Raw genomic sequence first — 12,835 nt, 5'->3', positions numbered from 1 at the left:
AGATGTTGAACTTACTAAGCCACCCCGGCGCCTCCTGGGTTGTCTTCTGACAGACTTACCAAGCTTGGTGTAAACGCTGGCTTATTCTTGGGCTTGAATCAAGAGTTGGTACCAGTAGGTCCTCATGCTGACCTCTGACGGCTTCCAGCGAGTTTCTACGTTCAGAGCTGCTTTTACAGTGTCTTTGCCTAAGCCAGTTTATACTCTCCACTTTCTTCAAATAGTCAGATTTTTCTTAAAGATTTATTTCTTTATTTTAGTGGGGGAGGGGCAGAGGGAGAGGGAGAGACTCAAGCAGACTCCCCGCTGAGTGTGAAATACCCAGTTCAGTCTCAACCCTGAGATCATGACCTGAGGCAAAACCAAGGTTTGGAAGGTCAACCAACTGAGCCACCTAGGTATCCCTCAAATTGTCAGATTTTATTTCGCATTTGTATTTTATTTGTATTTTTTCAAGATTTTGAGAGGGAGACAGAGAGCACAAGCAGGAGGGGCAGAGAGAGAAGCAGACTCCCCGCTGAGTGGGGAGCCTGATGTGGACTTGATCCCAGGACCCCAGCATCATGACCTGAGCCAAAGGCAGATGCTTAACCAACTGAGCCACCCAGGTGCTCCTTAATTTGTATTTATATGTAGCAAACATGCTCAGAGCATTTTGTCATGGAAAATAATTTGCTAATCCCAAAATAAACAATGCATAGCTAATATTCCTCTTAAGACATGTAGAGGTATTTTATAAAGTGTACCTTGTCACCAACCATTACCCCATAAATAAACTTTCTGCTCTCTGTGAGAAAGGGTGTGGCATCTGCTGTTTTGTAGGTTTAGTTTCATGGAACCATATTTTCCTTGTCTGGTTTTCCAATGAAATGTGTGTCTGTGTGGTTAAGACAAAGAGAAGGGCCCCTGGGCCATTGCGGTCAGAGGCTGGCCTCAGACTATCCCCAGCCTTCAAGACAAGCTCTTTATTACATTCTCTTCCAGAATTCCCAGACCTCATCACGAGACCCAGGGTGTGGCATCCCAAAGCCGACTCTGTTCTCCAAAAGAAAGTGACAGCTTCCTTGTATTATTTTGGGTACAGAAATGAGTTTTCACATGTTTGATGAAACAATTCAGGTGCTTAATACCATATTATTCTTACAGGTTGTTTAATTACTGGCTTCAGATACAAATTCTAGTAGAAAAAGAAGACAAACTGAGGGATGCCTGGCTGGCTCAGTCAGTAGAGCATGCAACTCCTGACCTCAGGGTCCTGAGTTCAAGCCCTAGGTTGGGTTTGGCGCGTACTTAAAAAAAAAAAAAAAAGGAATCAATAAAGAAGAAAAATTGAGACGAATTCTGAAGCACTCCTGAAACGATCGATCCTTGCTCCCTCCTGACATTTTCTTAACTGAACTTTTGCTTTAATATTTTCAACAGAAATGTTTTGCTAATGCGAGGGGGAGTGGCTTTGGCTTAGCGCCTTTGTTTTTTCCAGTTAGCCTTCCTCCTCATAAAGCATTGCATCCTGGTTCTTTGAAATCCCCATTGAATTTGGACAAATTACGTCTTGGCACTCAACCCATTTTCCTGGAACACAATGTGATGCTGACGACACAGCCCAGTCACTCCACTTGACAATAAATTTGCTTGTCTCATTTCACTTGAATATTCAGTGGTGAGTAAGAACAGAAGTGGAAAGCCTTACTTACTGCAGTTTATTATATGTTTCGTGCCCATGATAATTACTTTTATAATGCCACTCATGAATGCATTGATCAGATTAGGCTGAATCACCTGGCTGGCCAATAAGCATTGGAATGATTCTCCATGCATGACTTGGTTGCATTATTACAAAACGTGGCCGAGACCTGCCCAGCCATCGCGGCAGACGTTCATTTGTGATGCTGCCTTAAGGAGATGAAGAGATGAGAGCCAACTGTTCCAGCAGCTCAGCCTGTGCTGCTAACAGTTCAGAGGAGGAGCTGCCGGTGGGACTGGAGGCACATGGGAACCTCGAACTCGTTTTCACAGTGGTGTCCGCCGTGATGATGGGCCTGCTCATGTTCTCCCTGGGATGCTCTGTGGAGTTCCAGAAGCTCTGGGCACACATCAGGAGACCCTGGGGCATTGCTGTGGGACTCCTCTGCCAGTTTGGCCTCATGCCTCTCACAGCCTATCTCCTGGCCATCAGTTTCTCTCTGAAGCCCGTCCAAGCTATTGCCGTTCTCGTCATGGGGTGCTGCCCTGGGGGAACCATCTCTAACATTTTCACCTTCTGGGTCGAAGGAGATATGGATCTCAGGTAAGGTACACTAGAGAAGCCCAGAAGTCTCCCCCAATAGCCCTGACACCTTTGTGTTTAAATTCTGCTGATCTTTAGGTAGAGGTTCCAGTAGGTAGTGTTTTATGGAGTCCAGTCCTGGAAAAAAAGAAAGGACTTTCCTTTCTCAGCTTAAAATGTGCTGGGTTGCGATCATCCGCTGTGTTACTGGCAGCTGCTTCCCTGAGTAGTAGGGCTCGGTTCATGTGTAATAGTGGAGGCAGGTTTCCTCCTCCCCTGATGGCCCGTCCTAGGCATGAACTCATTCTCGCCCACACTGGCAGTGTTAACAGTCTTGCTTCCCAGTCTCCCAGGACATAGGCTGAGTATCCCAGAAAGCTCACGGTAGGGGTCTCTTTGGTGGTGGTGGGAGTGGTGGTGGCAGAACCAGAATGACACCCCTGTTGCTCTAGTCAGCAAGTGTTACCTTTACATCTATTTTATGAAGTATTTGGGGGCACTGGGTAAAGGAGCTTTTGGGGTATGTGATAGACATAGCCTGTTTTAAGTGCTGCTGGAGTTAGTTGAGTTGACCTGGGGAGCAACATAAAGACTTTTATGACCGAAAATGTTCTTCCTTGTTAGTTTGCAGACTAAACATTCATCATTAGCATCTCATTCTTTTGGGTTAAGGCAGGGACCTTACCCAGTTGTGTAAATAAATGCTCTCTGGGAGACACTAGTCTTTATTATTCATGTACACTTTAATGAGGAGGAATTAATCACATATCTTTGGGAGTACCTTTTTTGATACTGAAAAAAGGGCATTTGAAGAAGGAATAGAGGGAATGTTTGGGTGGCTCAGTCGGTCAAGCATCTGCAGCCTTCCACTCAGGTCATAATCCCAGGTCCTGGGATCAAGCCCCGAGTTGGGCTCCCTGCTCAGTGGAGAGAATACTTCTCCCTTTGCCTGCTGCTCCCCCCATTTGTGCTCTCTCTCTCTCTGACAAACAAATAAACCCCCCCCCTTTTTTTTAAAAGAAAGAATAGAGAAGGCACAGTTGGGAAAATAAAAGCAAACAACAGTGGTCTTTCTAGATTCTTTGTTTACTTACGAACTATTTCACCTCCTACGCAAGGATGAGTTATGAATGTAAATCTTTGCTCGATGTGTAGGTCATGTAGTTGAGATTTATTACGTGCTGCATGGTGAATCCGAGGTGCTGGTGGTGCTGGGAGTTGGCATCAGTGGAGCAGCTGCAGGTCTGGGCTTCCAGTTCCCTGCATGTGCTGAATGCTTAGCAGACAAACTGTTTCACCTGTGAATTTTAATGGATTCATTCCACGTGGAAGAGTTAATTTTCATATGACAATGCTTTGAGTTACCCACTTACTGGGGGTTTGAAAAGAATCACCAATCCAAAAAAAATACATTAACATGCACTGCTAATGCTGATTACATAAAGTTGATCATTAACATGAAAATTGGAAGATGAAAAGTATTTTTTACGCAGTCTACATATCAGTGGTAAGTTGTGAGGCCTAAATATTCTTGGAAAGGAAAAGGACATTGTACAAATTGAGTGAGTATGTTGTGAGGCATGAAGTAGGTGCTTTCTGTACTCTTTCTCTTCTTTCGTGGTTCTTATAATAACTTTGTAAGTGACCCTTTCTTATCCTGAGTTTTAACAGCTGAGAAAATTGGGACTCAGATTGGTTAAGGAGTTTGCCAAATGCTCCAGCCAAGTGTGGAAGAAGGCAGATGGGAATTCACATCTGTTTCTCATCACCCTGCAATTTAGGCATTTTCTTCCATGCCATTTATTAACACAACTCAATCTTCTGTTCTGAGTAGGAGCATAAATCTTAAAGCAGTGTTCTCAAACACTTCTGCTCTGGGAAAGAGAACGTTTATTAACTTCATCTTTTATTAGTCGACATTGTAGTAAAAGTACCAGTGAATAGGAAGTCTATAAAAGATAAAGCTCATTTTACTTCCTTTTGCCAACTCTGTCCTTAATTAGCTTCATGTTAGTCAAATTATTTAACCTATAAACCTCATCTCCTCATTTGTAAAATGGGTTACAATTACCTATTCCCCACAAGACTGTATTTTAAGGAGGAAATATATATTCAGGGTGCCAGGCACATGGTAGATACGTAATAAATATTAACTACTTCTCCCCCTTTTTAGAAATTTTGATTGTGAATCTCACAAACAAAAAATAAGCAAAAAACAAAACAAAACCAAACCCTGTAAGAAATGAAATTTTAAAACAGTGACTAAACATTAGATTTTCAAAAGCTTATTGATACGAGTAACAAAAATCTTAATTCTCAGTGAAAATTGCAACTAGGAGAAAATTCAGTGCTCTTGATTGCGTGTCCAAGTTCATTACATTTCTTCCCACTTGATTACCAACAAAAATAACTTTCAAGACAAAAAAGAAAAAATTGGATAGTCCTTTGTAGCAATTCTGTTTTCATGTGAGATAAAATCCATAGGACTTTAGAAGAACATCTTTGTTTCACAAAAGAGGAAATTGAGGTCTAGCTTTGTGCAGATTGCCCAAACATACGTGCCTTAATTCTGTACTTCATTCCGTCTACCTGTAGTTCTCCTGGTGTTCACCCCAAGCAGGGAGTTTCAGAATCAACATGTATAAACCAGTTTCTGCATTTTACATGTGAGGCGGTAACACCCTTGCTGTCCCAGTCACCTGGGCTCATCACCTAAGCCTTCCCCCGTGGCTCCTTTCATTCTTCAGCTCATTCCCTCAATCCGATGTCTAGACCTGTGGCCCATCCTCTCGCTTGTCACTCACAGCCAGTGCTTCCTCCTCCTCTCCACTGCCAGTTCTTTAGGGCAGGCCCTCCTAATTCCTTTCCTGGCCAATTGCAGCATCTTCACAGTCTTCTCACCATCTTGGGTGTCTCCACCGTGGTTTTAGAGTATGTGGATGAAGCAGTTCTGGGGTGAGAATGTCTATATTTAAATCCTGACTTGGTAACTCTTTCCTGTAACTGGAAATCATAACACTTCCCTATGGTATTGTAAACAGAAATGGACATGTTATGCATATAAAGGCTTCTCAACACCTAGAGACCTGGGTAGACATTAAGCCAGGTCTAACCTACTTCTCCGGGTTTATTTCCCAATAAGCACAAACTAGTCTGTAGTGAAAATGGACTACTCGTTGTTCTCTGAACATATCCCACACTTTCCCAACTTCCATTCCCTCAGCCTAGAATGCCTATTTGGTCCCTTCTAGTCATAATATTATTCTTCGTTATAATTGTTCTGGAAAGCAACAGGCTGGTGTATATATATGAAGAGCCTAAAAAATTACCCTTTTCCTGAACTGAGCTCAGCTCATCTTGACTAGGTTCTTTTACATGTGTGGGGACTGGATAAATGTAGATTGGTCTTGGATAGTCTCATCTGGGACTATCATTCTCCAGCAGGCTAGCCTAGACCTGATCATATGACAGAAGCAGGTTCTGAAAAAGAGGAAGCATACAAGGTCTCTTGATATCTGGGCTGGAAACCAGTTCATTATCATTTCTACCACATCCCATTGGCCAGTGCATTTTGCAAGACCAGCCCAGATTCAAGGAATGGAGAAGTAGTTTCTGCTTCTTGATGGGTGAGCTGCAAGGTCAAATTGCAGAGGGCATGGCTAAGAACAGGGTGAAGAATTGGGGACCTTTTTTTTTTTTTTTTAAAAGATTTTATTTATTCACTTGACACACAGAGAGATCACAAGCAGGCAGAGAGGCAGGCAGAGACAGAGAGGAGGAAGCAGGATCCCCACTCAGCAGAGATCCTGATGCAGGGCTCGATCCCAGGACCTCAGGACCATGACCCGAGCCAAAGACAGAGGCTTTAAACCACTGAACCAGCCAGGTGCCCCAATTGGGGATCTTTTTACAATCTACTGTACTAAAGATGGACAGAATTCTTGCCTTTGAGGGTAGGACGTGAAAACTTGGATTTGGCATTATACTGTAATGGTTAGGTGCACCCTGGGGCCAGCAAGCAGAGCTGTCACTAACTGGGTCATCTTGGCAGATTCCGCGTCCTGTGTGGAGCCTGCTTAAGATTCTCTGTCTCCCTCCGCTTCCCCTCCTCACTTGTGTGCTCTCTCTCTTTCTCTAAAATTAAAAAAAAAAATTTTTTTATGCTTCAGTTTCCTCACTTTTAAAATAGGGGGAAGCATAACCTGCCTCATGGGTTGTACTGAGGGTTGAATGAATATACATGAAGTGCTTAGAATCTGAGCCGGCAGGAAATGCTATGCGTTTTTGTATGGGGCCGGCAAAAGAGCACTGTGTCAGGGTCTGTGTTTTCGTCTCTGCTCAAGAAGCTGTGTGACTTTGAATAATTGCTTCTCTGGACCTCAATTTCCTTTTTCGTAGAATCAATGCATTAGACTCTCTGAGGTCCTTTTAAAATGTACAGAACATAAAATCGACCATTTTAATCATTTTCAAGGGTACAGTTCAGTGGCATTAGTGCACTGCCATTGCTGTGGGTCAGCAGCGGCCGTGTCTCCATAGTTCTTATCTTCTCAGACTGAAGCTCTGTACGCCTTACGGGACAAGCCCCTTCCCCTTCAGACCCTGTCAACCACGATCTCCCTTCTGTCTCTTTGAATTGGACTAAATGTCTCATCTAAGTGAAATCGTACAATATCTGTCCTTTTCTATCTGACTTATTTCACTTAACATAATGTCTCCAGCCTGCATCCATGTTGTATCATGTGTCGGAATATCCTTCCTTTTTTTTTTTTTTAATAAAGATCTTATTTATTTATTTGGCAGACAGAGATCACAAGTAGGCAGAGAGAGAGGAGGAAGCAGGCTCCCTGCTGAGCAGAGAGCCCGATGTGGGGCTCGATCCCAGGACCCTGGGATCATGACCTGAGCTGAAGGCAGAGGCTTTAACCCACTGAGCCACCCAGACGCCCCAAGAATATCCTTCCTTTTTAAGGCTGTATATTGTGTGTATACATACGCATGTGCAGATCACCAGATCCATTCAGTTGTCCATGGACACTGCATCGTTTCCAGCGTTTGGCTTTGTGAATAATGCTGCTGTGAACCTGAGTGTGCATATTTGTTGGAATCTTTGCTTTCAATTCTTTTGGGTATAAAGCGCAGTGGATCTGAGGCCTTTTAAAGTTTTAAGTATTTTGGACAATGGGAAAAGAAAAGCAGTTTGTAAAGTCTGTGTTCCTCGCCCCCCACCCCAGTTTTCAATCTTCTTTCTGAAACTATTTGACAGAGATGCCTGCCCTCTCTGTTCCCATAGCACCAAATATGTACTACTACTACTTCTTTTTTTTTTTTTAAGATTTTATTTATTTATTTGACAGAGAGAGACAGCAAGAGAGGGAACACAAGCAGAGGGGAGTGGGAGAGGGAGAAGCAGGCTCCCCGTTGAGCAGGGAGCCCCACTTGGGGCTCGATCCCAGGACCCCAGATGCTCAATGACTGAGCCACCGAGGCCCCCCCCAAATATGTACTGCTTGTTATCTGTAGGAGGGCATGGCACGCCCTGAGTAATTCCTCTGCCTGCCCCATGACTTCTGCAGTCTCCTCGAGGGCTGGCTCACCTCTGCATGCTCAGTGCCAGCCCAGTGGTGGGAAGGGCTCCACAAATGCCAAGTGAACAACTGAAGGGAACTTTCTGATTGCCTGTGTGTGATATAGAAACCCCTCTGGAAATGCAGTCTGTTTACTGGTGTGACTCAGGACCATTCCCACTGTCTTTAGTTCGACAACTTTTGATATTCGAGGTCCATTCTTCCCCAAGGATGTAGTTGTGTCCTGGAGCCTGAGGGGTTCAGTGGCCAGTTTTGCTTTTTGACCTTTAAAGTAGCTCTTAGTCCTTCAGCAGACACCTGAAAAATAGAACTTTGGATTCTTCAGGTCAGGCTGACATGGTCTGGTAGGGAACTGAAGACCATCTTAGGAGACAGAACTTCGGGGCGGGAACTTCAGAACGGCTCAGTTGGTTAAATATCTGCCTTTGGCTCAGGTCATGATCTCAGGGTCTTGGGATGGAGTCCTGCATCGGTCTCCTTGCTCAGCAGGGAGTCTACTTCTCCCTCAGCCTCTGCCTCTGCTCCTCCCTGCTGTGCTCTCTCTTTCCCTCTCAAGTAAATAAATAAAATCTTAAAAAAAAAAAAAAAAAAGAGAGACAGAACTTTGATTGAATCCATGTGACTCCGTGCAACTTTTTCTAAGTCTCTGTACCTTCATTTCCTTGCCTATGCAATGGAAATAATGCCTACACATATGGTGGGGTGCCTGGAAGGTACTGTTAGTTTAGCATCTGACTCTTGGTTTCGGCTCAGGTCATGATCTCAGGGTCCTGAGATTGAGCCCTACGTCGGGCCCCTAGCTCAGCCCAGAGTTGGCTTAAGACTGTCTCTCCCTCTCCCCACCTCTACCTCTACCCCTCTGCACTCCTAAAATAAATAAATAAATCTTAAAAATACCTATCCTATGGTTACTGTATAGATAAAAAGGGAACATATACCTAAAAGCATGAGGTATAATACTTAGCAGGTGGTGCTCAACAAATGCTAGTTATTGTTATGGAGAGGCAGCAGACAGGAGTAACGTTTAGATTGGGGGATAGAAAACCTGGCCTTGAACTCTTTTCTAAGTCCAAGTTGGTTGACCTGAGCTGATAGCCTACTGCATGTCCATTTGCCTAGCCACATGGTTTTTAATTTTTTTCCAGTGGAGAAGGAAGTGTGTACTTTCATAGTTTTGAATGTTAGAATTCCTAATTTTATTAGTTTGAAACAAAAACAACCTTTACATAATTTAAATCCAATTGCAAAATGGTATACTTATAGACACTGTGTTTTCATATACTGCATATATATGTCATTTCCTTGTTTTAATGGAGGGGCAGGATTTACCTGTTTGTCCAGACTTGCTGAAGCTGTCTCATTCTCTGTAATAGTTTGGGGAGGGTGATACCATTCTTCTCAGCACAAGTGGAATCTTGTTATACCTAAGTCAGCTTTTGCCAACAGTTTCCTAAATGTGAACAGCCAAGAGACCCAGTTAGCCACATCCTCCATTTACGCTACATTGGGATTTCATGGCAGTAAAAGGAAAGGTGTGACTTCCACTGTACTCACACACGTTCGCTGTGTGCTTTTACAGCTTTGTGAGTATTTCTTTCTTTTTTTTTTTTTTTTTTTAAGATTTTATTTATTCATTTGAGAGAGGGACAGAGAGACAGACAGAGAGCACACAAGCAGGGGAAGGGGCTGAGGGAGAGGCAGAAGCAGACTCCCTGCTGAGCAGGGAGACCAACATGTGGCTCAATCCCAGGACCTGAGATCATGACCTGAGCCCAAGGTGGACGCTTAACTGACTGAGCCATCCAGGTGCCCCATTTTTAAAAAAGATTTTATTTACTCATTTGAGGGAGAGAGAAAAAACTTCATGGGTATTTCTAACAGTTGGCAGAGCACCATCTATCAAGCACCATGGGCTTGAACATTTGTGTAAAGGACAGAAGCAGAAACCGACGTAATCAGGGATAAAGAATCAGTCTGATAGAAATCTCACATTTCCTTCCCACAGTTATGAATCTTGCCTCTCTGCTGTTTGTGCCAAAGCAATTCAGTGGGAATGTGCTATGCAACTTCTCCAAAAGTTCAAGATTAAAGTCCTGGAATTTCTTTCAGGACTTAGTAGTATCAAGAGCCAAGGAATGTGGCATTATCATAGGCTAAGAATTTGGAAGAGCTTCCCTTATACCCTCTTCGTGGATAGAGTTTGGAGAGTTGTGGCAAACTGCTTTTCTTCCTTTCTCTGTTCTCTAGGTAGGAAGAAGTCTGCTCCAAGTAATCTTTCTTAATAGGATAAAATAATTTTAAACTTCATATAGAACAAAAATATATGCAAAAACTGCTAAGAAAAGTTTGAAAAGAAAAATTTAAGTGGGGGGCACCTGGGTGGCTCAGTGGATTAAAGCCTTTGCCTTCGGCTCAGGTCATGGACCCAGGGTCCTGGGATTGAGCCCCTCGTTGGGCTGTCTGCTTGGCGGGGAGCCTGCTTCTCCCTCTCTCTCTGCCTGCCTCTCTGCCTACTTGTGATCTCTGTCTGTCAAATAAATAAATAAAATCTTAAAAAAAAATTTAAGTGGAAGTATTTTCTCTAGTATATGTGAAAACACATTATGAAAACAATGTGATTAGGAGTCTGGTATTTGAAAAAGATACATTGAATACTTTTGGACATTTAACATAAAAGGAGGTTGGCGCTTCAATTTACTGAAAATTACTTATTTAAAGAATAGTATTGACATACTTGCCCCTCAATATAGAAGACATAGATTAGCCTCAGACCTTCCACCATATAAAATATAAATGTTAAATGAGCTAAAAATATAAATATATCAACCTATAAAAAAGTAAGAAGTGGGGACAATATTTGAATACCCTTAGGTATTCAAGAAAATCTCAGAAGCCATTAAAAAAATGTACAGAGGGCATCTGGGTGTCTCAGTCTTTAAGTGTCTGCCTTTGGCTCAGGTCATGATCCTAGGGCCCTGGGATAGAGCCCTGCATCAGGAAGCCTGCTTCTCCCTCTCCCACTCCCCCTGCTTGTGTTCCCTCTCTCGCTGTTTCGCTCTCTGTCAAATAAATACAATCTTTTAAAAAAATGGACAGGGGCGCCTGGGTGGCTCAGTGGATTAAGCCGCTGCCTTCGGCTCAGGTCATGATCTCAAGGTTCTGGGATCGAGTCCCACGTCAGGCTCTCTGCTCAGCGGGGAGCCTGCTTCCTCCTCTCTCTCTCTCTCTGCCTGCCTCTCTGCCTACTTGTGATCTCTCTGTCAAATAAATAAATAAAATCTTTAAAAAAAAAAAAGAATGTTTAAAAAAATAAATTAAAAAAATGGACAGATATGAGTATCTCAGTGTATTGCCATGAGTGTTGTCAAAAATATACAATAAGTTTGCAGAAGCTATTTGTATTGTACACGATGATACATACTCTAATTTTAAAAGAGCTCCTACAAGTAGAGAAGAAAAAGTCAGACAAAGCTGTTTACAGAGGACATCCAAGAGGTCAGTAAGTATGAAAGAAAGCGCAAGCTCATAGAGGGTCAGATATATAATAAAATAACAGGTGTATTTTTCTGTTTTTTTTTTTTTTTTTTTTTAAGATTTTATTTATTTATTCGAGGGAGAGAATGAGAGAGAGAAAGCATGAGAGGGGGGAGGGTCAGAGGGAGAAGCAGACTCCCCACTGAGCAGGGAGCCAGATGCAGGACTGGATCCTGAAACTCCAGGATCATGAACTGAGCCAAAGGCAGTCACTTAACCAACTGAACCACCCAGGCGCCTTAACAGGTGTATTTTTCAATGTTCTCATGAGAATTAAAAGGGATTGATTGTATCCAGTACTGGGCAAGATTGTGAAAGTAACAGTCTTTTTGGAAAATAATATGGTGGTATCTATTGAAATAAAAAACAGACCTTTGACATAGCAATTCTGTTTTGAGGAATCTATTCTACAGAAATAAAAGAATTATTTCAAGTGAAATTCATATAAGAATGTTTATCATAACTTTGTTTATAGTGGAAAAGCACTCAAAGCAATTTATTCATCACTGATGAAGTGACTGAAGACATGGTATATTTAGATTACGGTGTACTCTGCATTCTTTAAGTGAAAGAATTTAAGCTACGTGTATTGCCCCGAAGGGCTATCTATGATTGAGGGGAGGAAAAAAGCAACCAAGCCGCAGAGTAAGGTGTACTGTGTGATTGCTTTAAAAAGAAAAAAACAAAGCTAAAAAGAAAGAAGAAAGAAAAAGCCTCTATTCATTGAACAAGCAACTATAAAATAGGAGTGTGTAAAAGAAAAACTTAAGGAAACAAAAAACTTAAAAAGAAAATAGAAGGACTGATTAAAAGAAATAAGAGAAGGGAAATATACAATCACTTGTGAATTACCTAGGTCTGGGTTTCTTTTTTTTTTTTTAATTAAAAAAATTTTTAAAGATTTTATTTATTTGAGAGACACAGAGAGAAAGGATGAGTGTGGGGGGGAGGTGAGAGGCAGAGGGAGAGGGGGAACGCAGTCTCCTTGCTGAGTAGGCAGCCCCAGAGGGGGCTCAATCCAGGACCTGAGATCATGACCTGAGCCGAAGGCAGACACTTAACTGACTAAGCCACCCAGGTGCCGCCTAAGTCTGGAGTTCTGAAAAGGGCACCAATCAGCTAAATATTTGCTCCTTAAAATGTTATTTACATTTTGAAAAAGCTTGATTTTAGTTATTTAGTAGAAAATCTCTCTTTTTCTGGATTACTACTGAGATGTTTGCCACTGCAATTCAGTATAAAGGGATCATTTCACCAAGATTTTCAAGGTTCATTTTCAGATACGTGACATAGGAGGAAGGCAGAGAGAGCACCAATGTACTGACACATTGGTTCATTCTTTGATTCCTACATTTATTCAGTAATTATTTAAAGAGCTCCTCCAATGTGCCATAGCACGAGGCTGCCAGATTCAAAGCCAATAAGGTCCTTGTCCTCAAGCAACTCA

The 12,835-nt window shown here is 42.4% G+C and overlaps 1 protein-coding gene across 1 annotated transcript in view; it reads left to right on the top strand.

Moving 5' to 3' along the window:
- The first annotated feature begins 1,905 nt into the window (after window positions 1-1,905).
- The window catches only part of SLC10A6 (solute carrier family 10 member 6), a 28,619-nt gene continuing 17,689 nt past the window's right edge, over window positions 1,906-12,835 (top strand). Inside the window, exon 1 of the mRNA XM_059375426.1 lies at window positions 1,906-2,287. Coding sequence (XP_059231409.1) covers window positions 1,911-2,287 — 377 coding nt within the window. The 5' untranslated portion in view covers window positions 1,906-1,910. The remainder of the gene's footprint in view (window positions 2,288-12,835) is intronic.

The sequence above is a fragment of the Mustela nigripes genome, chromosome 1, assembly GCF_022355385.1.
Source record: "Mustela nigripes isolate SB6536 chromosome 1, MUSNIG.SB6536, whole genome shotgun sequence".
Lineage (NCBI taxonomy): Eukaryota > Metazoa > Chordata > Mammalia > Carnivora > Mustelidae > Mustela > Mustela nigripes.
Note: the sequence above shows the minus strand (reverse complement) of the source record. Positions and strands in the feature narration are given on the sequence as shown.